General features: G+C 42.5%; 1 protein-coding gene across 1 annotated transcript in view; it reads right to left on the bottom strand.

Moving 5' to 3' along the window:
• Nucleotides 1-2,258: 2,258 nt before the first annotated feature.
• Nucleotides 2,259-26,239, bottom strand: part of LOC143815807 (acidic mammalian chitinase-like) — a 50,533-nt gene continuing 26,552 nt past the window's right edge. Inside the window, exons 6-11 of the mRNA XM_077295421.1 lie at nt 12,000-12,124; nt 11,685-11,808; nt 7,078-7,263; nt 5,472-5,588; nt 3,756-3,885; nt 2,259-2,641 (exon numbers count right to left, since the gene is read on the bottom strand). Coding sequence (XP_077151536.1) covers nt 2,331-2,641; nt 3,756-3,885; nt 5,472-5,588; nt 7,078-7,263; nt 11,685-11,808; nt 12,000-12,124 — 993 coding nt within the window. The 3' untranslated portion in view covers nt 2,259-2,330. The remainder of the gene's footprint in view (nt 2,642-3,755; nt 3,886-5,471; nt 5,589-7,077; nt 7,264-11,684; nt 11,809-11,999; nt 12,125-26,239) is intronic.

Below are 26,239 nucleotides of genomic sequence, written 5' to 3'. Positions count from 1 at the left end.
AGCATGAAGGTGTGGAGGGAAATGAATGGCTAAGGTGTCAGGCCATTCGTGTTCTTGGCGGGGGTGGAGGTCCTCGAAGTCGGTGGAAATGGTAAATGGTGGTTCAATGGGGGGGGATCTTGAGAGGTCCTGGACCCCCCATGAGAGAATTTAACAAGGCGCAGTCCGGTTATCCCGCGTGAGGTGGATTTATGGGCCCCTGGCATGGGGGTGGGTTCGGTGGACCAGGATTGGTTGTTATCTATCCCTGAGCTGGTGCTTTACGGCTGGGGGTAAGACTTATCCTGGGCTGAACATTGTGGAATTTGGGATGGTGAGGTTTATAACTTTGGGGCTTCGAGGACCGCCCCTCCTATTCTGGGTTGTTATAAAAGTTCTGTTATCTTTTATTTTAATAAAATGGCTGCTGTGGCCAATTAAATCCAACATATGTCTCAGTCTGTTGCTTTGCGTACGATAGAAGTTTATTCTTTAGGTTGTTATGGGGCCTGTTTAAGGGGATTGGGGGAATTTTTTCCAGATCACGGAACTCACGTATACCCTATGTCATGTCTTTTTCCCTTGAGGAGGCTGCTTTCAAGTAAAATGAGGCTTGTACAAGTTTCTGAACTGGGTTTCAGGCCTGAAAGACTGACCACAATACAGGCCCTCGCTTGGATACGCTGTATTCAGAAATTAATTCTAATGCTTTTGGAGTCTGGTAAAATCTAATTTCCTGACAATGATCATACAGATTCCCCAACTCCTGTATTATATTCACCTTACAATGGTGAATATCATCATCAGCCACTATGACAGTTGTTCCATTGGAATCCGGTGGCAAAAATGAACTGTTGATGCTAAAGGGGAGATTTTTTTAAATTTATTTTACATTATATACAGGGAATTATGAAGGAAAAAAATGTTTCTTACCATCTTTCCCTGTAAAAGAAAAATTGATTTGGTAGGATTTTTAAAAATCCATAAAACTAGCGCAATAGACTGACAACTAGTGTTGAGCGATACCGTCCGATACTTGAAAGTATCGGTATCGGAAAGTATCGGCCGATACCGGCAAAGTATCGGATCTAATCCGATACCGATACCCGATACCAATACAAGTCAATGGGACTCATGTATCGGACGGTATTCCTGATGGTTCCCAGGGTCTGAAGGAGAGGAAACTCTCCTTCAGGCCCTGGGAACCATATTAATGTGTAAAATAAAGAATTAAAATAAAAAATATTGCTATACTCACCTCTCCGACGCAGCCTGGACCTCACCGAGGGAACCGGCAGCGTTGTTTGCTTAAAATGCGCGCGTTTCCTTCCTTCCGTGACATCACGGCTTCTGATTGGTCGCGTGCCGCCCATGTGGCCGCGACGCGACCAATCACAGCAAGCCGTGACGTTCTTTTGAGGTCCTAGATGCCTAATTCTAGGCATTCAGGATTTTAAAATTACGTTCCGGCTTGTGATTGGTCGCGTCGCGGCCACATGGGCGGCACGCGACCAATCAGAAGCCGTGACGTCACGGAAGGAAGGAAACGCGCGCATTTTAAGCACAGAACGCTGCCGGTTCCCTCGGTGAGGTCCAGGCTGCGTTGGAGAGGTGAGTATAGCAATATTTTTTATTTTAATTCTTTATTTTACACATTAATGTTGTATTTTACACATTAATGGTGTTTCGATACCGATACCCGATACCACAAAAGTATCGGATCTCGGTATCGGAATTCCGATACCCGCAAGTATCGGCCGATACCCGCGGTATCGGAATGCTCAACACTACTGACAACATTATTCCCAGATACCATATATGAGTCAGAAAGGCATGCAGGCATATTCTCCATGCTGGTCCCATTTAGTTTTAGCTCTTTCCCATTTTTTTTAAACCTCTGGACATTGCGCAAAGGTCAAATTTCTACTCTAAATCTCTATATATTCTATTATTATATATATATTTTATTGTGTTGCCCTTCTCACGGTCTCTTTAAGCATGTATCTGATAGCCTGATGTTGATTTTTGGGTCCCATGAATTTCAGCTTTTTTCTCATGCCCCCGGACCTGTTTGTTGGGTCCAGCAGAAAAATATTCGGCTTTTCCATTGACTTGCATGGAATTAGTTATTCGGTACTAATACACGGATATTAGAAATAATTTGTGCCGATTTTCCCAAATCTGAATATTTCACTATTTACTTATGACTAGTAGCAATGCTTTATCTAGATATACAGTACGTAAATTGAAAAATGTAAAAACAAACACATATACCTCAACAGCAGACTGAAAAGAACATTTATTAGGAAGTATACATTGATAGTCTCAGATTAGAGGAGACAGATGGATCTTCACGGCCAGTTGCAGCAGCTGCAGCTCGTGTCAAATACTAAGCCATCAGAACATTTCATTGAATAGGTAATTCCAGCTGCACATGTGTAAAATTTGTTGGAGTTTAGTGGGTTTACATAATAGCCATCAGCTCTACCAGCACAGAAGTTTGAATCAACATCATCAACAGGAGGATCAGGTGGAGAAGTGACTGGAGGCGCTGGTGTGCTGCCTCCATCAGGACTGGATGTTGTTGTTGTTGTTGTTGTATCTGGAGTTGGTGGAATAACGGTGTCACTACATATCTCCCCAGGGCAGTCCACTGTTGAACCTAAACAGGTTATAGAGAAAACATTACATTAAAAATGTCCTTATCTACAGGAAATCTTGCTGAACTTAAACAATTCCTTAAAAAGGTTGTCTTCTACACTAACTACATCTTCTCAATCCCTATGTTTCCCTATTGTAAAACAATAAGACCTATACTCCCCTCTGATGCTGGTGCCTTTCTAGCCATGGCTCCCCTGGGGATCATTGTTATGTGACGCACGTCTTGCAGACAATCATAGATTCATACAATGTTAGAGTTTGAATGGACCTCCAGGATCATCATGTCCAACCCCCTGTTCAATGCAGGGTTCACTAAACCATCTCAGACAGATGTCTGTCCAGCCTCTGTTCGAAGACTTCCATTGATGGAGAACTCACTGTTAAAAAGTTTTTACTAATATCTAATCAGTATCTTCTCCCTTTCAGTTTAATTCTGTTGGTTCTCGTGTTTCTATGTGCAAGTGAGAATAAGGATGATCCCTCTACACTGTGACATCCTTACAGATATTTGTAGACAGCTATTAAGTATCCTCTAAGCCTTCTTTTTTGAAAGCTAAACATTACCAGAACCTTTAACAGTTCTTTTCATTGTCTGCAAATTTGATCATTCAGTTCCCGTATCTAGATCATTTCTAGAAATGTTAAACAAAACTGGGGCCATGACAGAGCCTTGTGGTACCCCACTTGAAACACTCTTCCAATTGTAATATGCAAACATTTACTACCGCTCTTCGAGTACGATCACTGAATCAGGTATGAATACATCCACCAAACCATAGCCTTGTCAATTCCATTCAGTCAGTTTTTTAATAAGATATTTCCTGCTGGGCATGCGCAGTGTGAAACACTGGATGCGACGTACAGAAAAACTTTCCCTTGAACGTTTTTCTGTGACGACGGGCCGCCAAAACCCGACGCATCCAGTGCACGACGGACGCGACGTGTGGCTATACGTCGGCAATACAAGTCTATGGGAAAATGCAGGATCCTGCAAATTTTTTTGCAGGATCCTGCATTTTCAAAAATCGACGGATTGCGACGTAAGCAGAAAGACGGAAGTGTGAAAGAGGCCTTAATGTTAATATCTGCCTCCTCTCTGTAAAATGGTCACTTACCTTCCAGCAGGGACTTTAGGTGATTGATCAGTGGAAATTTCCCTTCATTGCAAAAACTTCCTCGGAAATCATCCAAATCAAGGGCCCAAACCATGGCACCACCAAACCCACTTTCTTTTAAGAACCTCACCTTGAAATAAGAAAAAGATCATAGGGCTAGATTCCTTGTTACATTTTTGCCTTTTTTTCAAAAAGTCATAAAATTTGTGGCAAGTGCACTACAAAACCCCCTATTATGATCTTAGGCATGCCAAAACATTTTTGCACAGTTTTTTTATAACAATTTTTAGTGAAACAGGCAACTTTTTCCTCTAAATAGTCAAAAAATATTAAAGACAAATATAACGATGATTTTTGACTTTGCACAAAATTCATGGACCATGTGCTCCATTTTGAAAAATTTGGTGCAATGAATTCCATAAGATAAACAAAAGTGACTTAAAAAAAGCTCAAATGTTGTTTTATTATATTATTATAGAGGGAGCCATAATGCTGTCACAGATCTATCGCAAATTGATGACTAACCAAATCCGTTGATTTGCCAAGGAGCCTTTAAGGTCCACAGAGGTTTTCTTCATTCTAAGGCTGGAGTTACGCTACTGTATAACATGTGATGAAACATCTCATAGCACTTGGCCCAGTGTTATACCATGGGGCAGATCACATCTGTGATTTTTTTTCTCATACCGATTTTGCATGAGAGAACAATTGCAGCATGCTGCGATTGATAGCGAGACTCGGGCGCACTCGCATCCATAAAAGTCTATGGGTGTGAGTGAAACATCGCACTGTACTCGGATGTCATCAGAGTGCAGTGATGTATATGCCAACATTAGCAGCAGAGGAGATGTAGAAATGTATTTCTCCGCCTCCTCTGCAGCTGTGTTCCGATCCTGTCATGCGAGGGGATCAGAGCACAGAAGCATGACACTCGCAACAGAGCAGGAGCCGAGGGTCATTAACATATCCAATGCTATACGCTAGTGTGACTCCGGCCTAGCAGAAAAAATAGCACTGAATGTGGCCACACTAATTTACCTCAAAAACAATGGAGCTGATGGTAAGTACAAGACTAAGTACAGAGACCGTAGATTAGTAGCACCACTCCAGAGCTGCAATAAAACAACAACAATGCTGGAGGCAGGGGCTGACATATCATTGGTCCAACCAGTGCAGCCGCACAGGGGCCCAGGAGGTAAGAGGGCCCATTTCTACCTTCAAAGCAGATGCAATATTGCATTTTCAGGAGCCATTGGGCTGCAAAGGGCCCATATATTGCTCTTGCACAGGGGCCCTGTTCTGTCTGTGTCCGCCAGTGGCTGGAGTGGTGATTTAAGGACACTATTATAGACAGCTATGAATTCCATAGTTCTGTTCATATGATGGAACAGAAAAAGAGACTTTGGCACAGCCAAAAGGTGGTTTCCATTGTAACTGATACTAAAGCACCAGATACAGATACATAAAAAAGGATGGCGTGGCACAAAAACTTACCACCTAATGTTAGATGTGTCCAGCTAACACTGGATCAGGTAAATATATAGATTTCTGCTAAATATATACTGTATTATATAATAAATAAATCAGTATGTGTTCAATATGACATTCTTTAACACCTCATCATGTGCTCTACGCACAGACAATTTCAGATTTTACAGCAGCTAAACAGAAGACTTTGTATCATTATTTATAACAGTTATTTAAGCTCCATCTTACTTTGCATTCATAACTTTGTTGGTTATCAAATCCAACCCACTCATTATCCTTACAAGCATATGGCACCCTCTGGTCAGCAATCCACCTCACTGTGGTCCCTTTAAGCCAAGTGCAGATCTAAGAACATATAGAACAGAATGTTACACAGCGATTAATGCATTTGTGTGTCTCACCCGACCCTGACAGTCAGCCATGGCCTACAAACGAGTTTGCTAAAGTTTTTGTGTAATGCTACACTGATATTATTAACACTATAAACACGTTTCATTAACGTTAAGCAAAGAAAGCTTATAAAAGTATTAAAAATCGTATAAAATAAAATGCATCATTTAGGAATTTGATTATGATGAACATATTAATTTTCTAAAAACTGGTTACATTTATTGATAATATTAAATATTGTCCAAACATGAATAAGTTATACATTAATGAAACACAGTTAGAAATATTTGGACTCCTTTTTTGAACTTAATGCTCCTTAGCACTAAACAGGATAGAATATATAGAGCTCCGGCAAAAATTAAGAGACCACCGCATCAAAACCCTGTCATGGGCAGCCCAATCTCCAGTTCTGAACCCCATTGAAAGCCTCTGGAATGTAATCAAGAGGATGATGGATAGTCACAAGCCATCAAACAAAGAACTGCTTACATTTTTGTGCCAGAAGCAGTGTGAAAGACTGGTGGAAAGCATGCCAAGGCGCATGAAAGCTGAGATTAAAAATCCTGGTTATTCCACAAAATATTGATGTCTGAACTCTTCCTGAGTTAAAACATTAGCATTGTTGTTTCTAAATCATTATGAACTTGTTTTCTTTGCACTATTTGAGGTCTAAAAGCACTGGATTTTTTTGTTTTATTTTTAACTTTTTTCTTTGTCAGAAAAAAAATACAAAATGTGTTGATTGGAAATTCGGAGACGTGGTCAGAAGTTTATAGAGTAAAAGAACAATTTACATTTTACTCAAAAATATACCTATAAAGAGAAAAATCTGACAAAGTGAACATTTTGCAGTGGTCTCTTAATTTTTGCCAGAGCTGTAAAGCAGAAGACAATCGGAGAAGGAACGGCTGCTGGTAGCAACATCTACACCCCCACACATACAAATTTTGAAAGATATGAAAAGCCTGAACCCTAAATATTAATTTGGCTGCAATTAGGCCCAATATACACAGTCGTACTGTATACAGGCCGCTTCAGCGCAAAACCACATAATTAAGTATGTCTAATATCCACTTCACGGACATGGGAAGGGCCTGAAGCTCAGTCTATGAGTCCTCTACAGGCCAGCACATATCACCAGGTCAGGACAAGGTATAGGCATACACATAGATAAGGAGTTCAAACCTCTCAATCCCTCCATATATTTTGCTAAAAGCATTAATAAATACCGTACCAAGAGAGCACATAGAAAAAGAGTTTTCCCCTTCACATTGCTTAAATCTGTTAGTTCGGCAAAATATTAATAAAACACAAGTAAATGCGGCACATACCAAGATGTAGTGCAAATTAATTTATAAAATCACACACACAACATCCCATAATAGTGACCCGCTGCGCTATTGTGCTGTACTTCTCAAAGTAAAGTAATACTATTGAATCCTACCTCATAGTAGGCCCAGAAACCAGCCTCCCTTGTGTATGTTCCAGCTGATCCTGCTCCAGACATAGAGGTGCCTACATCGCACAAGCTAGGATTTGGGTTTCTGAATGTTCGGCCATATGTTGGGAATCCAAGAATTAGTTTCTCTGCAGGAGCTCCATTGTTTTTCCAATAATTCATGGCATAATACTAGGAACAAAGTAACCATATGATGTTTGGCATTACATACGACAGGGATGTCAAACTCATATACACAGTGGGACAGAATTAAAAACTTGGACAAAGTCTTGAGCCAAAGTTGCTATTTCTAACATTAATCACGACAGAAAAGGGGAGTGGGGTTATGGTGAGGGGTAAAAAATGGGTTGGGGGAAACTGTCTATTGTAGGAAGAACCCCAATACTGCAGGAGAAGTTTGGGTTGTAAACAGCAGTATACAGAAGAATAGAAAAGATGTGGTGACTCTCAAATACATGAAAATGTTGGGAAATAGAGAACATAAGTGCGTTAAGAGCACTGAAACTAAAAGTTTGCAAAGTCAAGATGGTAGCAAGTGAACAAAATATTAAGATACAATGGGAAAATATTGCAATGTATAAAAAGCAAAACGGAGAATACATGACCAAATAGAATATCAAAACAACTCATGCACCAGCTCAATAGCATACCTGTGCCTCGATTGTGGAGGAGATAGAGGGTAGTAAGCGCTTTGCGCAATGAGATTGGTGAGTGAGCACAAAGGGACTGAGAGCTGATGTAGGAAGGTGGGAACTGCCAGCTCAGGGGAATGAGTAATAACTTGGTGCGCGTTACTACGGGGCGTGTTGTAAATAGTCTTGTATCAACCAGAGAGCGTGCCGGATCGGAAAGGCGAGATATTTAGCATTAGCAGTGCATGCGCGGTCTACCAGCCAGCTATATCTAGTAGACATTTGATAGTTTCTTGTCGGCCAAATATAATTACACTGTGGGTCAGATTTGGCCCGTGAGCCTGAGTTTTACATCTATGACGTACTGAATTATATAAAACCTTAAAAACAAGATTAAAAGGGAGATTTACAATAGTACAATCCATCAGAATACTGTCACACTATGCGACAAAAAATTTATTTACATGCAATTTATCTATCAGAGTGTTTTTGTAGTCTTTATGTAAGCTCCACCAGGTTTTTGGAAAACGGGCGGAGCCTAACAGGGAGACGGACAAGTTCAACATAATTACTCCCCAAAGTGATGTAAATGATGACAGAAGTGTACTCCAGTCAACTACTCAGCACTACTTGGTTGCACAGCAAGTGGAAGATGCACCAAATTTAATGAGAAGGGCACACCTCTTAAAAAATTTGGCGCATATTACGTCATCGGCCTCTTAGTGTTTTAGACACAACTTACATCTCAGTACACAGTTCTGAATATTGTTTAGGAAAGGAGTCACAACTAAGAATAATCATAAAATACAGCAGTTCAACTTTCATGTGGTCATAAATCAGCTGAGAGGTAATTAGAGAGAGAAAAATTAGCATTAGAGGCTCTTGTGTCAGAACAGGCTCTCTGAGGGATTCATTCAATCTGTAGCCAGTAATAGACAGTGCAACAAACACTGAGGTGTACAATTTGTAATGAATGCCAATTGAAAAAATAAATTTTTGCTAAAAATATATGAAGGTAAGTATAAAATATTCTGTAAATTAAATCCATATCCTTTAAATTGATTTAAGGTATATTGATGTCCATCAAAATATAGTAAGGTACCGTGTTAGCCCATGAAATATATATGATTTTATTATGAAAAATAAAAACAATTGTGAATATTGTTCAATTTAGGTTTCCTCATTGTTATCTTGCACACATCTGCCGCATTTCTCTATACACACCCGTGTAATTGTACAAATGGATCACATGTTACGTTAGTTGCCAACCAGTCACAGCCCCTGTGATGACATCACTACTGACTACATACTTCTGCGGCAGCTTATAATTGGTTGGTCTGATCACATGATGTCTACATGAGCAGCGCATCACTGCACAGGTGTATAGACAGTGGCAGGGATGAAGCTGAACTCCAGAGCCAGGGACCAAGTACAGTAGAAATCCTAAAGGTTATTATTGCAGAAAGTTTCTAATTAATAAGTTATTAGAATTATTATTTATTTATTTATATAGCACCATTGATTCCATGGTGCTGTACATGAGAAGGGGTTACAGACCAATTACAGTAAACAGACTAACAATAACAGACTGATACAGAGGGGAGAGGACCCTGCACTTGCAAGCTTACATTCTACAGGATGGTGGGGATGGAGACAGTAGGTTGGGGGATTGCGGCAGCTCCGATGTTGGTGAGGCGGTAGCTCCAGTAGTCGTGAGGAGGCAGGGGGGTCATTGCAGGCTGTAGGCTTTCTTGAGGAGGTGGGTTTTCAGGTTCCATCTGAAGGATCTGAATGTGGTTGATAGTCGGACGTGTTGGGGCACAGAATTCCAGAGGATGGGGGATATTCGGGAGAAGTCTTGGAGGTAATTTGGAGCGAATAAGTGTGGAGGAGAGAAGGAGGTCTTGGGAGGACCGGAGATTACGTGAAGGAAGATATCAGGAGATTAGTTTTATAAATATATGGAGGAGACAGGTTATGGATTGCTTTGTAAATCAGTATTAGTAATTTGAATTGGATATGCTGAAGGAATGGGAGCCAGTGATTAGATTTGTAGAGGGGAGAAGCAGAGGAGTAGCGAGGAGAGAGATGAATTAGTCAGGCAGCAGAGTTAAAGATGGAATGGAGAGGTGTGAGAGTGTTACCAGGGAGGCCACAGAAAAGGATGTTGCAGTAGTCGAGGTGGGTGATGATGAGGGCATGCACAAGCATTTTAGTAGATTGAGGGTTGAGTGAAGGACGGATTCTGGAGATATTTTTGAGCTGGAGGCGACAGGAGGTGAAAAGAGCTTGGATGTGTGGTTTGAAGGACAGGGCAGAGTCAAGGGTTACTCCAAGGCAGCGGCTTCCGGTACGGGGGAAAGCGTGATGTCATTAATTGTGATAGATAGATTAGGTAAGGAAGATCTGCGAAATGGAGGAAAGATGATGAGTTCAGATTTGTCCACACTGAGTTTGAGGAAGCGAGAGGATAGGAAGGAGGATATGACTGATAGACACTCCAGGATTCTGGCTAGCAGAGAGGCGACATCTGGGCCAGAGAGGTAGATCTGAGTGTAATAAGCATAGATGTGGTACTGGAAACGATGGGTCTTTATGAGTTGTCCCAGGCCAAGTGTATAGATTGAGAAGTAAAGGTCCTAGAACAGAGCCTTGGGGGCTCCAACAGAGAGAGGCTGGGGTGAAGAGGTAGTGTGGGAGTGGGAGACGCTGAATGTGTAGTTGGAAAGGTATAAGGAGATCCAGGATAGGGTGAGGTCTTTGATGCCAAAGGAGGAGAGGATCTGTAGTAGGAGGCAGTGGTCAACTGTGTCGAAAGCAGAGGACAGGTCTAGAAGGAGGAGTATAGAGTATAGAGTATTGTTCATTAGCTTTGGCTGTAAGTAGGTCAGGGCAGTCTCAGTGGAATGGTGGGGACAGAATCCAGATTGTAGATTGTCAAAGAGCAAGTTAGAAGAGAGGTGAGAGGAAAGTTCAGCATGGACATGCTGCTCCATGAGTGTGGAAGCGAATGGGAGCAGCGATATTGGGCTATAGCTGGACATAGTGGTTGGGTTGATGGTTGGCATTTTAAGGATAGGTGTGATTGTGGCGTTTTTGAAAGCAGAACGGAAGGTACCAGAAGTTAGTGATAGGTTTAAGAGATGGGATAGGTATGGGATCAGTGTGCTGGTGAGGTTGGGGAGGAGGTGGGATGGGGTCTAGTGCACAAGTGGTGAGGTGTGATTTGGAGAGGAGACAATTAAGCTCCCCTTCAGTGATGTTGGTAAGAAAGGTTATGGGGTTTGGGCATTGATCTGGTATACAAAGGGGTTGTGGTGGTTGAACAATAAAAAATTGCCTTGTGTAGTCGATCTTATTTTTGAAGTATGTGGCAAAGTCCTCAGCAGAGATGTGGGAGGTTGGAGGGGCAGTGGTGGGTGGAGGAGGGAGTTAAAAAATTTTAAATAACTGTTTGGAGATGTAGGATAGGGAGGATACGAGGGTTGTGAAGTAGACCTGTTTAGCAGAGGTGATTGCAGATTTGAAAGCGAGTGTTGCCTGTCTGAATAAAGTGAAATCATCTTGCGGATTTGTTTTCTTCCAATGCCACTCTGCAACCCTGGATACTTGCCGAAGCTTTTTAGTGATGTTATAGTGCCAGGGTTGTCTGTTGACCTCAAGTCATGAAGCAATAAATGTAAAAATAAAGTATCTAATATTTGTAAAATGTACAGTATATATTATACAACATGGAAACAGGACAGTCTGTTCTGTGAAGAAGTCAAGTATTGGACACATTTAGTTCCCAGCAGGCTGAGGATTGCAGTATATTATCCTTGTCTATAGTTAGTGATTGACCAGAGGATGAAGAGGATCATCGCAGGGGAGAGGGCTCGGCTGGTCTATTATACACGCACATATGTACATGAAACATTTAGAGAAATATTAATAATAAATTAAATAAACTAATTTTCTTACAGTGTTAAAGTATACTAAATCTCCAGAGTCTGTGGAACCCTTACACAGGGGGCTGTTGTGTCCAGACTGAGGGTCCCACCCACCATGGAAATCATAAGTCATCACACTGATGAAATCCAGCAATCTATGAAGAAACAAGCAAAGTCATTTCCAATTTCTTTCTCAATGTTGTACAACATGTATCTGTCGCACTCATCTTGTGATTTTCTTTTACGCAATGAAAACCACTAAATATGACAGATTGGTCACATTGCAGAAGATTACAGAACCTCAAGAACTTCACTGTAGCGCCTTAGTGTATTTCTCCATACTCACTGTCCGATCTCTGCTATCTCATATCCAGCATCTATGGTGCCTTTTCCTGCAGACACTGCTGCTGTGATTAGGAGCCGTGGAAGACCTGAGGATCTCGCTTCTTCATTAAATGCATCAAGCATTTCCTAATAGAGGGAAGGGAAAAACAACATGATTTAACACCTTAGTGACCAAGACAATTTTAACCTTAATGACCAGGCCAAATTGTTTAAGGAGATCTGTCACCACTTTTTTGGGATATCAGGTAAAAATATCATTCAATTCAGTGTCACCTATGCATTATACAAGTAGTTTTGATACCCCTTGACTCCCCACGTATGATCCATAAATACCATTTTATTCCTCCCGCGCTGAATGAAAATGGTATTTATGGATCATAGGTGGGGAGTCAACGGGTATCAAAAGTACTTGTATAATGCATAGGTGACACTGAATTGAATGATATTTTTACATGATATCCCAAAAAAGTGGTGACAGATTCCCTTTAAATCTGACCAGTGTCACTTTATGAGATAACAACTCTGGAATGCTTCAACACATCCAAGTGATTCTGACAATGTTTTTTTCAAGACATATTGTACTTCATGATAGTGGTAAAATGTATTCGATATGACTTGCGTTTAACATTTGTTAATATATTGGAAATTTTCAAACTTTCAATTTTTATGCCCTTAAACCAGAAAGTTATGTGACACAAAATAGTTAATAAATAACATTTACCACATGCCTACTTTACATCTGCATAATTTTTAAAACATTATTTTTTGGTCAAAAAGTTAGGAAGGTTAAAATTTGATCAGCAATTTCTAATTTTTCCAACAAAATTTACAAAACCATTTTTTAGGGACCACATGACATTCAAAGTGACTTTGGGGGCCTATATGACAGAAAATACCCTAAATTGACACCATTCTAAAAACTGCACCTTTAAAAGTCTCAAAACCACATTCGAGATGTTTATTAACCTTTCAAGTGCTTCACAGAAACTAAAGCAATGTGGATGGAAAAAAATTAACATTTTAGTTTTCTTCACAAAAATTTTACTTTAGCCCGCTTTTTTATTTTCAGAAGGGTAACAAGAGAAAATAAACCCCAAAATCTGTTGTGCTATTTCTCCTGAGTACACCGATATTCCATATGTGGGGGAAATCTATTGTTTTGGCACAGGGTAGGGCTCGGAAGGGAAGGAGTGCAAGAATAGTTGGAATAGAGAGCGGATGCCGTGTCATGTTTGGAGCGCCCCTAATGTGCCTAAACAGTAGAAACCCCCCACAAGTGACCCCATTTTGGAAACTACACCCCTCAAGGAATTTATGTACATGTGTGATGAGCACCTTGAAACCCCAGGTGCTTCACAGAAATTTATAACATAGAGCCATGAAAATAACAAATTATATTTTTCCCACAAAAATGGACTTTTAGCCCCAATTTTTTTATTTTCACAAGTGTAACAGGAGAAAATGGAATCCAAACAGTAGAAACCTCCAACAAATGACCTCATTTTGGAAACTACACTTCTCAAGGATTTTATCCAGAGGTATAGTCAGCATTTTGGACCCACAGGTATTACACAGAATTTGATAACGTTATGTTGTCATATTGAAAATAGGTGAAAATGAACCCCATAATTTGTTACACAATTTATCCTGAACGTGATGATACCTTCTATATGGTCACAAACTTCTGTTTGGGCACACGTCAGTGCTAGGAAAGGAAAGAGCGCTGTTTGTCTTTAATAGATCGTGAATGCTATGTCGCATTTGGAGAGACCCTGATATGCAAAAACAGCAGAAACCCACCACAAATTACCCCATTTTGGAAACTAGACCCCTCATGGAATTCATCTAGGGGTGTTCTCGCCATTTTTAAACTACAGGTGATTCAAAACTTTATAACATTTAGATGTGGGAGCAATTTTTTTTTTTTTTAACTAAAATACTGTTATAGCACCAAATCATAACTTACACTAGGAGTAATGGGAGAAATTAGACACCACAATTTGTTATGCAGTTTCTCCCTAATGTGGCAGTACCACATATGTGGTTGTACACTACTGTTAGAGCACCCAACAGGGAGCAGATGGGAAGGAGCCCTACTTGGTTTTTAGAAAGCAGATTTAATTTAAATAGAGATTGGGCTCCTTTAGTTGACCTCATATTGGACACTTCACTGCCTAAGGAATTAATCTAGTAGTGTAGTGAGTATTTTGAACCCATAGGTGCCTCTCAAAAATGTATAACCTTGAGATGTGAAAATATGACATTTTAGTGGTAAAAATGTAATTTTTGTGTTTGCTGCAAATTTGTCAGGTACACAAGGGTTAATAGGTGCACAGCTTGTGCTTCTGGTGACATGCTTCCCGTAAAATTGTTAAGTGGGCTCTCCGCTCTACAATGATGACAGACATGTGGCCAGTTACTGCGGTTTAAGCACAGTGTTGCTCGGAAGGAGGAGGCATTTGCATTTGGGAGCGCAGAATTGTTGGCAGATATGCAACAGATACAGACTTATTTGTGTGCAGGAGGAGTTTAGACTTTTCTGACAGTATTGTTGATGTTGTTATTTGTATATGCTTAGTTGAATGTAATGCATATACTTGTTGTACTTTGGTTTCACTTTCTTTCTGGTAAAAGATCCTTCAGACTTGCTGTTAAGCTGTATTAAGAAGCTGATGCATGTACCTCATGTTCTGTGTAGATAAAAGTTGAATTACCCCATATAATCTACTCTCACAAGTTTCTTCTGTGACCAAACTATACAACAGCTTATGGGCCCAGCATAGAAGGTAAAAAGGACTTGGTGAATGCAAAAAAATACGTCAGAGCAATTCTCTCCAAACAAGACAAATAAGTTAAAGATGAGCAGCAGTTCAGTGCTGAAACTCACAGTAGCTAAGCTGAACAATGGGAACTATCAGTTATGGAAGTTAAAAGTGGAGATGTTACAGACAGTCCCAATGATAATAATCAGACATGGGATAAGAAAACCAGACAAGCAAGAGCCACTATCAGCTTATTAGTGGATGATGATCGGTTAATCCACATAAGGAATGAGAATACAACAAAGGGAATGTGGGAAGCATTGAGAAAGCTACATAAAAGATCCAGCTTAAATCACAAACTATTACTGTTAAGAAAACTTTACAAGATAAGATTAAGTGCAAGGAAAGACATGTAGGAGCATATAAACTCTATGATGGAGGTGGTAACACAGCTGAGATCAGTCGGTGAAGACATTAAGGAAAGTCGTATAGCAGCAATATTATTGTGCAGTTTACCAGATTCATACACTGCTCTGATAAATGCACTAGAGACAAGACCTGAAGCAGACATTAAGCTAGAGTTTGTAAGACCAGACTTACAGACTATCATAGAAAGAAAGAGCAAACAAACGATTCCACTGAAAGGGATAGTGAAAATGCTCTTAAAGCAACAGACAAGAAGCCCCATAATACAGAGTCAAGAGAATGTTTCAGATGTAAGAAAAAGGGACATTTAAAAAAAGACTGAACAGAGTGGGCCATTTAAATGACACACTGATAGCAACACCGCAAAAGAAATGCTAGCACTGGCTTCCAGTATCCATTGTTTCAGATGCAGCACATCTCTTATCTTCACAGCATAGACACTTGCTTTCAGATAAAACCAAAGTATCTAAAACAACAAATACTGGAAGGCTGTGCTAGAATTTCTTCTGTGATGTTGCTATCAGTGTGTCAAAAGTGGGAGAAGAGGGTTAATAATAATTTTATTTATATAGCGCCAACATATTCCGCAGCGCTTTACAAATTATAGAGGGGACTTGTACAGACAAAAGACATTACAGCATAACAGAAATCACAATTCAAAATAGATACCAGGAGGAATGAGGGCCCTGCTCGCAAGCTTACAAACTATGAGGAAAAGGGGAGACACGAGAGGTGGATGGTAACAATTGCTTTAGTTATTTGGACCAGCCATAGTGTAAGGCTCGGGTGTTCATGTAAAGCTGCATGAACCAGTTAACTGCCTAAGTATGTAACAGTACAGACACAGAGGGCTATTAACTGCATAAAGTGTATGAGAACATGATTCGAGGAACCTGATTATGGGTTGCTTTTTTTTTTTTTTTTTTTTTTTATTGATAGGCCACACAGGTATAGTTAGGTTAATGCGTTGAGGCGGTAGGCCAATCTGAACAAATGAGTTTTTAGGGCATGCTTAAAACTGTGGAGATTGGGGATTAATCGTATTAACCTAGGTAGTGCATTCCAAAGAATCGGCGCAGCACGTATAAAGTCTTGGAGACGGGAGTGGGAGGTTCTGATTATTGAGGATGCTAACCTGAGGTCATTAGCGGAGCGGAGGGCACGGGTAGGGTGGTGGACTGAGACCACAGAGATGTAGGGTGGTGCTGAGCCATGGAGTGCTTTGTGGATGAGGGTAGTAGTTTTGTACTGGATTCTGGAGTGGATGGGTAGCCAGTGTAATGACTGGCACAAGGCAGAGGCATCGGTGTAACGGTTGGTGAGGAATATGATCCTGTCTGCAGCATTCAGGACAGATTGGAGCGGGGAGAGTTTGGTAAGAGGGAGGCCGATTAGTAGAGACTTACAATAGTCCATACAATAGGGTTGCATTGACAATCCAACACATTGGGCAGAATTTTGAACACATTTTATAAGTGGTCATAAACTTGAAAATAACTCATGAAAGAATAAAGTTACGTTAAAACCAAGCACACCATTGTTTTTCTTGTGAAATTCTCAATAAGTTTAATGTGTCACATGACCCTCTTCCCATTGGAAAAAATAAAGTTGGATCCAAAATGATCGATTTCAAAATTTCTGCCATGTTCACCACCCATCTTGAAAAGTTTTCCCCCTCCCATATACTAATGTGCCACAAACAGGAAGTTGATATCACCAACCATTCCCATTTTATTTAGGTGTATCCATATAAATGGCCCACCCTGTACTATATGGAAAGCAGAACAACAAAAATTACACTAAAAGGAGAATAAACAGAAAGTAACAATTTCTAACCCACATGCACATCACTGGAATGGTACATTTAAAGTAACTGATAAAGAGTCATCGTCAGGCTGGTTTATTGACTCAGGAGCAACAAGTCACATGACTAGTGATAAAAGTTTCTTTACTGAACTTGATGAAAATAATAAGGAAACAATTTATCTTGCAGATAGGAGTAAAATAACCGCAGAAGGTATTGGACAAGGAATGCTAATATGTCCTGATAGATTTGGACATAATTCAAAATTACTAGTAAAGGATGTGTTAAATGTTCCAAAACTAGAAGGAGGATTGTTATCCATAAAGTGTCTGACAGCCAAATGACTTGCTATAAATTTCAAAGATGAACAATCCTAGCGGGAGATAAGGTAGTAATTAATGTCACAGCAGGTGAACAATTATATCATCTAAACACATTAAAGGAACAGATGAAGATATGTACAAATAATCCCAAGAATTGTATTCACATGTGGAATAGACATCTAGGACACAGACATCCTGAGAGTATAATGGCGTTACAAAAGAAGAATTTGACAAAAAAAACTATTGCTATCTGATTGCTCAATTACCGTAAAATGTGAATGCTGTATAAAATCTAAAGTTACAAGAGGAACTATACCTAAAGAGAGTGAGACAAAAAGCACAAGACCACTTGACTTGGTATGTGGACTAGTGATGAGCGAGCACTAAAATGCTCGGGTGCTTGTTGCTTAGGTCGAGCAGATTGGAATACTCGGGTACTCGACCAGAACAGCGAGCCTAATGTAAGTCTATAGGAGACCAGAGTATTTTTGCCGCGATCCCACCCGGAGGTCCTTTTAAGGTCTAAAACCGTCTAAAAATTATGGAAACACTGCTCAAGAGACACACAGACGTCATGGGGATCGCCCCTGGAAGCATTCCTGACTCCTAGTTCACAGCTGTAAACATTTTTTTCCGAGATTCATGCCATTTTTCCAGGTGCAACAAAAACACACTAAAACAAAACCAATACGGATTTTGCTGGGAAATATGTCAAGGTACATCCTTTGCAGGTTAATGAGTTGCCTGTAAGGCCAAATATTTAACCCCAGACCGAAAATTTCCTCCCCCACTTAGGCTTAGTTCAGAAGCAGCTTTTTTGAAACGTTTTTCAACTTTAACATTGCTTTCAACCACTACAAATGCATTCACTGGGAAATGTCAATGTAACATTTAACAACCCTAGCTGGCCATGTGGTGTGTGACACATAAGCAGACCCATCTTGTTTCATTTATGAAGGAGGGACTCTTAAAGTCACAGAGCCTATTCTTACTTGTGCATCAGGCGGCATTAATCTTCTTAAAGGACCATTATTAAACAGTGGGTCTCCTAAGCTGTTGTAGCCTATGCTGTGAGTGGATGCAGGGCCGCCATCAGGGCATTACAGCCATTACTACAGTATGGGGCCCGGTGATGAGGAGCAAGCTCTGGCGCCCTGTATTTTGTTCAGGCTTCCGAATGCCAACAACACTGTGGTGTAAAGACACCTACAGTGTTTCAAGGCTGCAGTGGTTAGCACTGCAGCCTTGCAGCGCTGGAGTCCTGGGTTCTAATCCCACCCAGGACAACATCTGCAAAGTGTTTGTATGTTCTCTCCGTGTTTGCGTGGGTTTCCTCCAGGTACTCTGGTTTCCTCCCACATTCCAAAGACTGATAGGGAATTTAGATTGTGAGCCCCAATGGGGACAGCGATGATAATGTGTGCAAACTATGAAGCGCTGCGGAATATGTTAGCGCTATATAAAAATAAAGATTATTATTATTATTATTATTAAATGCGGTGGAAATGGGCACTTTAGCCTTAAGCTGCGGCCCGGGGCCCAGTGCATCATGGTCCAGTTTGTGACGTCACACTCTGCCCTACTCCACTTCCTCATTCCGGAGCAGAGCAGCGTGTGGTGTGCCACGTGGCTGCGGTCGTGCGGATGGTGGACGGCGGACAAGAAGAGGCAGCAGGGGACCGGACGACGCGACGGGGGCCAGGCCGAGGTCGACGTGCAGGCTGCAGACCGGACAAGCAGGTGGAGGCAGCGGGCGAGCAGGGTGAGTACCGTGAGGCGTGAGCTGACTCTAGGCTCAGTGGTGACTGACTGGGTGGGGCAGCCGGCAGGGGGCCCACATTCCAACAGGGGCGGGAGGGGGGAAGATCTGCTGCACATTCCAACAGGGCCTGGAGGGGGGAGGGCTGCTGCACATTCCAACAGGGCCCGGAGGGGGGGCTGCTGCACATTCCAACAGGGCCTGGAGGGGGGGGGCTGCTGCACATTCCAACAGGGTCCGGAGGGGGGGCTGCTAAACATTCCAACAGGGCCTGGGGGCTGCTGCACATTCCAACAGGGCCCGGGGGCTGCTGCACATTCCAACAGGGCCCGGGGGCTGCTGCACATTCCAACAGGGCCCAGGGGGCTGCTGCACATTCCAACAGGGCCCGGGGGCTGCTGCACATTCCAACAGGGCCCAGGGCGGCTGCTGCACATTCCAACAGGGCCCGGGGGCTGCTGCACATTCCAACAGGGCCCGGGGCTGCTGCACATTCCAACAGGGGCTGCTGCACATTCCAACAGGGCCCGGGGGCTGCTGCACATTCCAATAGGGCCCAGGGGCGGCTGCACATTCCAACAACAACACAGGGTAGGAATGAAAACAACACGGGCAGGAATGAAAACACAGGGGCAGGAATGAAAACAACATGGGGCAGGATTCAGGAATGAAAACGGGGTAGGAATGAGGAATGAAAACGGGGCAGGGATGAAAGTGGGGCAGGAATGAAAATGGGGCAGGAATGAAAACAACACAAGCAGGAATGAAAACACAGGGAGCAGGAATGAAAACAACATGGGGCAGGATTCAGGAATAACAACACTGGGGGCAGGAATGAAAACAACACTGGGGGCAGGGATGAAAACAACACTGAGGGCAGGAATGGAAACTATACAGGGGGGCAGAATGTGAGACACGGGGGCAGAATGTGAGATGGGGCAGAATGTGTGACGGGGCAGAATGTGAGACACAGGGGGCAGGTATGGAAACTACACAGGGGGGCAGAATGTGAGACACGGGGGCAGAATGTGTGACAGGTGGCAGAATGTGAGACACGGCGGCAGAATGTGTGACAGGGGCAGGATGTGTGACACGGGGGCAGAATTTGTGACACGGGGCAGGATGTGAGACACAGTGGGGCAGGATGTGAGACACGGGCAGGTTGTGAGACACAGGATGGAGACAGATGGGGCAGGATCATGGTGCAGGATGGAGACACATGGTGCAGGATCACGGGGCAGGATGGATACGATGGAGACAGATGGGGCGGCAGGATCAAGGGACAGAAGGGGCGGCAAGATCAAGGGACAGATGGCTCAGGATCATGGGACAGATGGGTCAGGATGGGGAGATCATATGGGGGCAGAATGGATACTCATGAGGGCAGGATGTGAGCCAGGAATGAGATACACGGGCCAGGATGGGGGATATTATTACCATAGGGGCTAATTAAGGGATATTATTACTGCAGTGATGTATTTATTTTATTTTTTGAGGATACTGTTTAAATGGGGGGGCGGTCCTGTTACTGTGCAGTGCGACACTAGGTCACCTTTTTTTCTTCATCTGGTGTAGTGTAGAAGTCGGGAAAAAATTAAGCAATGTGTTCTGCAAGCAGAGCTTTAGATAACTATGTTATTTCCTGCACAAATGAGTCCTGGCTGGAAGATGTGATGGCGGTCTGTGCTGGATGAAGATAGAAACGAGGCTGAAGGACTTCACCTAGTGACGTCACTGGTGAGTTAGTGTGCTACCTCTACACAGACACTATACACTGTATACTATATACAGATCTCCCGTGTATAATGGCACTTATGGTAATAGTATTGTGTTTTTTTATGAATGATCAGTATTGCAGTATTCAGTCACTATGTGGTGGTAATATGTTGTCCGGCCATGGTGTTGCGGTATTTGTCCCTTGTATGTGCTATTATTTGGTCACTGTGGTGGTAATATGTGGTCTGGTCATGGTGTGGCAGTATTTGTTCCCTGTATGTGGTATTATTGGTCACCATGTGGTGGAAATACGTGATCTGGACATGGTGCCATGGTATTTGTTCCTTGTATCTGCTATTATTCTGTCATTGTGGTGGTAATATGTGATCTGGACATGGTGTGGCTGTATTGTTTCCTTGTATGTGGTATTATAGGTCACTATGTAGTAGTAATATGGTGTCTGATCATGGTGTGGCGGTATTTTTCCTTGCTTGTGATATTATTTGTCATTTTAAAAATTGAAAAATAAATAAAAATATATCTAAATTGTATTGGATATTTTAACAAATGTTTAGTAAGTTACAGTAGAGTAGAGTCTGGCCAGAAGAGTCTACCTTGTCTTGGTGGTGGATTAAAAAATCTTTGGCCAAAACAAAAGCTGCTGGCCATGTATGTGGTGATGGGAAATGTAAATATGTGATTGGTGAGGATGTGGTGCAGAAGTGGAGTTTTTCCAAGAGAGGGCAATGGGACTGTGGATGGTTCGAGGGGTGAAGTCTGGGCGGAGTCTGAAGGGGAGCCCCGAAAATGTTGCCAGTATGGGGCCCCAAAATTCCTAGTGACAGCCCTGAGTGGATGGGCTGCCAAGAATTACGACGCACCACAATACCCCTTTCATAAGATGTCCAGGGGGGACTCCTGAAAAAGTATTGCATTGAATTCAAGGCCTGCCCTGCTACCAATTCATATGCACTCCAGTAAGCCTTTGAACCCACATACTGGATGGGCCCATGAAAATCCACTTCACAATATGCATTTTGTGCTCCCATACTCCTTTGTTTTACACATTGGCAGCAAAGCCAGCCCTGCTGCATAGTCAGTCATATGCACCCCATTACACCTTGGAACCCACATACTGGATGGGGCCATGAAAATCCACTTCACAGTATGCATTTTGTACTCCCGTACTCCTTTGATTTACACATTGGCAGCAAGGCCAGCCCTGCTGCATAGTCATATGCACCCCATTATGCCTTGGAACCCACATACTGGATGGGCCCATGAAAATCCACTCATATTTTTAATGGTATGATGGTTCCCTCTTTGCAAAATTATTTACAGGAGAATTTGGCAATTTTATTTGCCATGTTTTTAGCACTAAAGTTCAGATACGGGCTTTAAATAAGGCTAATATTTGCAATACAAAGCAATTGTATTTCAAACTACAAAATTCAAGGAATAGTAAGATTGAATAGTGTGATTGCTAACATACAAAGGTTAATAAGTACATATAAGTATTAACTACATATAGTGACTACGTATATATGAAGATTAACTACATACAGTATACATACATCATCCATCTGGAATATCAGAGAAGCAAAACCAAGACAGAGAACCCCTGGGAGATTACCTACACTGCATGGGCGTCCCCAATTATGCAGGTATCAGCACACTGTACATGTACAGGTACCCTAGTTTTGGCATCTGCCTTAGTCATGTTTCTGTTTCACTGGTCTTATATAGTCATTTACACTATGTAGTAACTTAAGTTTCACCCAGACCTTCAAGTGGCCAGCTTTCAAGTTTGTTTGAAACTGAGATATCATGGAGTCATCAGACAAGGGGCTATAACCCCTAGAAAACAAAAGCCACAAGGATTTAGATCAAACCACCACAGGCAGAGTTTCAGTAAACCTTAATATTTTACAATGACAAACAGCAAACATATAGAGACTTAGAACTGTTTGTGAAGTGAATAAACAAACATTTCTCAAGAGTGTGTCACTATGAGCATTGTCTGTCACATCTGTAAATTTTTTACAAGAAATGCAGCTATGTGATTGTCTGAATGCATTCGGTATAAAGTATTTTAATCTGGATTCCAAATTGCCATTTGTATATTTTCCATTTGTATATTTTAGGCAGCCAAAGTTATCACTCTCAAGGAGAGAAACTAATATATTCGACAAAGAAATATTTGTAATGAACTACTCTGCCGAACTAACAGCATTGCTTTATCAAATTTAAATGAAGTCTATTGTGTCCAATGTGAGCTCTTTAAGGTACACAAATGTTATGAATTCTTTGCCCACAAGGATGTGGTTTCACCACTGAGGGGTACTATACTATTGCTATCATAACCCCCCTTGTTCACAATTCTGTGGCCTATAAAAGTACAGAACACGTTCACCCAGGTCATGTCGTTGGAGATAAGAAAGAGACATGGCAGGAAACAGTTAAGAAGTAGGCCCAATGTAGGGGTGTGTCTCTGAGACTTGTAATGGAAGGCATGAGCTAACAAACAATTCCCCAATGTGGGGTCCTTTTTTCACTAAATAAAATAGTGCCATCACAGCCCACTTGCCCAAAATTCACCATACAGAGCAAGTTCACCCTGGTGATCTAGTGACAGGAAAGGACACATTGCAGGAGACAGAGTTAAGAAGTCGGCCCAATGTAATGTATTGCTCAATTCCCCAATGTGGGGTCCTTTTTTTAATAAATAAAATAGTGCCATCACAGCCCACTTGCTCAAAATTCACCGTATAGAGCACGTTCACCCTGGTGATCTAGTGGCAGGTAAAGGACACATTGCAGGAGACAGAGTTAAGAAGTAGTCCCAATGTAATGTAATGCCCAATTCCCCAATGTGGGGTCCTTTTTCTACTAAATAAAATAGTGTCATCACAGCCCCCTTGCCCATAATTAACCGTACAGAGCACGTTCACCCTGGTGATCTAGTGTCAGTTAAAGGACACATTGCAGGTGACAGAGTTAAGAAGTAGGCTCAATGTAATGTAATGCCCAATTCCCCAATGTGAGGTCCTTTTTTTTACTAAATAAAATAGTGCCATCACAGCCCCCTTCCCCAAAATGCACCGGCCTATAACAGTACAGAGCACGTTTACCCTGGTCATCTAGTGGTTCTGGATGATGAGTATGAAGATAGGGAGAAGGATCACAACAAACACCAAATCTGGAAGCGTATACCTATGTGTGGTTGTGAAGAGGTGCATGAGACTACACCTCCCCAAAAGAGAGAATGTATTTGAGGTTATGTTTCGCTGTTTTCATTTGGTGGTGTACAGAAGTCTTTCCCAATCCAACCCTTGTTCATTTTTATAAGAGTCAGCCTTTCAGCATTTTCAGATGACAGGCAGATGTGCTTATCTGTTATAATTCCACCAGCGGCACTAGAAACCCGCTCTGACAGAACGCTAGCAGCAAGGCAGGCCAGGACCTCCAAGGCATAGAGAGCCAGTTCATGCCACGTGTCCAGCTTGGATACCCAATAATTAAAAGTCACAGAGGAATCACGGAGGACGTTTGTACGATCTGCAAGGTAATCCATCACCATCTTCCCAAACATTGCACTTATTGTGACAGTACCCCTTGCCTCTGTGCCGTCACGATAGGAGGGACTGAGAAAACTATCCCAGAACTTTGCCATTGTTCCCCTACCTGAGCTGGATTGTACTTCTGTCTCTCTCGCTTGGACTCCTTGGTTGTACAACCAACTCTGATGTATGCTGCCGGCATCCTCACATGGGAATTTTCTAAGTAATTCTGCTACAAGTGCCCTCTGGTACTGCAACATTTTAGTACAATTCTCTGCCTCTGGTAGAAGAGATTGAAAGTTCTTCTTGTAGCGTGGGTCTAGAAGTGTCACCAACCAGTAATGAGTGTCACCCAAAATTTTTATAATGCGAGGGTCACGTGAAATGCAGCGCAACATAAAGTCAGCCATGCGTGCCAGACTGCTAACAGGCAAGACTTCCGTGTCCTCACCAACAGGACGATAGACCATGCTGTTCTCCTCCTCCTCATCCTCCTCTTCCTTGTCCTCAGGCCATCCCCGCTGAACAGACGGTATGACAGCTGTGTTTGTCGTACCGTCTATAGCGCATTAAAGTAGCTCCTGTTCTTCCTCCTCCTCCTCCTCATTGACTACCAATCCATTGAGAAGACATGAGGCTGGGCTGAGTGTAATCCCCCTGTATGGTTCCTTGCTCCTTGTCCTCATGCCCTGCCTGCAATGCATCCTCTTTAATTGTGAGCAGAGAGGTTTTCAGAATGCTGAAAAGCGGGATGGTGACGCTAATTATGGCGTCATCATCGCTCACCATCTTGGTGCAGTCTTCAAAGTTTTGGAGGATGGTACATATGTCGGACATCCATGTCCACTCCTGAGGTCTTATGTGTGGAGTCTGAACTGAAATTCGACGGCATTGTTGATGTTCATAGTCAAGAACTGCCCTCTTCTGCTCACAAATCCTTTCCAACACATGCAGCATAGAGTTCCAGCACGTGGGGAATCACACACCAGCCGGTGAGCTGGAAGCTGCAAATGCTGCTGAAGCACGGCAAGGGCAGCTGAAGCTGTAGCTGACTTTCTAAAATGGGCAGACAGACGGTGTACTTTCACTATCAGATTCGGCAGCTCCAGGTAGCTTTTCAGAAGACGTTGAACCACGACGTTAAGCACATGGGCCAAGCAAGGTATGTGTGTGAGCTCACCTTCCCTCAGAGACCCCACCAGGTTATGGCCATTGTCACACATGACCATGCCTGGCTGTAGGTTCAGCGGTGCCATTGAAACATCTGACTGCTCTTTCAGCACTGTCCACAACTCTTCTGCATTGTGCGGTTTGTCACCTGTGCAGATAAGCTTCAGCACAGCCTGTTGCCGCTTGGCTGAGGCAGTGCTGCAGTGCTTCCAGCTTCTGACTGATGTGTTGATTTCAGAGATGGAGGATAAAGAGGAGGAGGCGGAATTGCAGGAGCTGTAGACTGTGGGTGGGAACCCTGATTGATGTAGGGCCAGCAATCCTCGGCGTGGGGAGGATGTGTTCCATCCCAAGGTCCAACTGGGTCCCGGCTTCCACAATGTTAACCCAGTGTGCCATCAGAGAGATGCACCGTCCCTGCCCACAAGCACTTGTCCACGTGTCCGTGGTTAGGTGGACTTTCCCTGTACCAGCATTGTTGAGGTCATGGGTAATGTTGTGGGACACATGCTGGTGTAATGCCGGTATGGCACACCGGGAGAAATAGTGGTGACTGGGCCGCCATCAGGTTGCAGAAAGCTTCCGTCTCAGCGAGCCTAAAAGGCAGCATTTCTAGCGCAAGCAGAAGATAAGTATTAGAATTTAGGGCTGTGGCCTGTGGAGCATTGGCTGGATATTTCCGCTTGCGTTCCAAAGTGGATTACAAACAACTGAAGGCTGT

Source organism: Ranitomeya variabilis, chromosome 3 (genome assembly GCF_051348905.1).
Source record: "Ranitomeya variabilis isolate aRanVar5 chromosome 3, aRanVar5.hap1, whole genome shotgun sequence".
NCBI classification, from domain to species: Eukaryota; Metazoa; Chordata; class Amphibia; order Anura; family Dendrobatidae; genus Ranitomeya; species Ranitomeya variabilis.
Note: the sequence above shows the minus strand (reverse complement) of the source record. Positions and strands in the feature narration are given on the sequence as shown.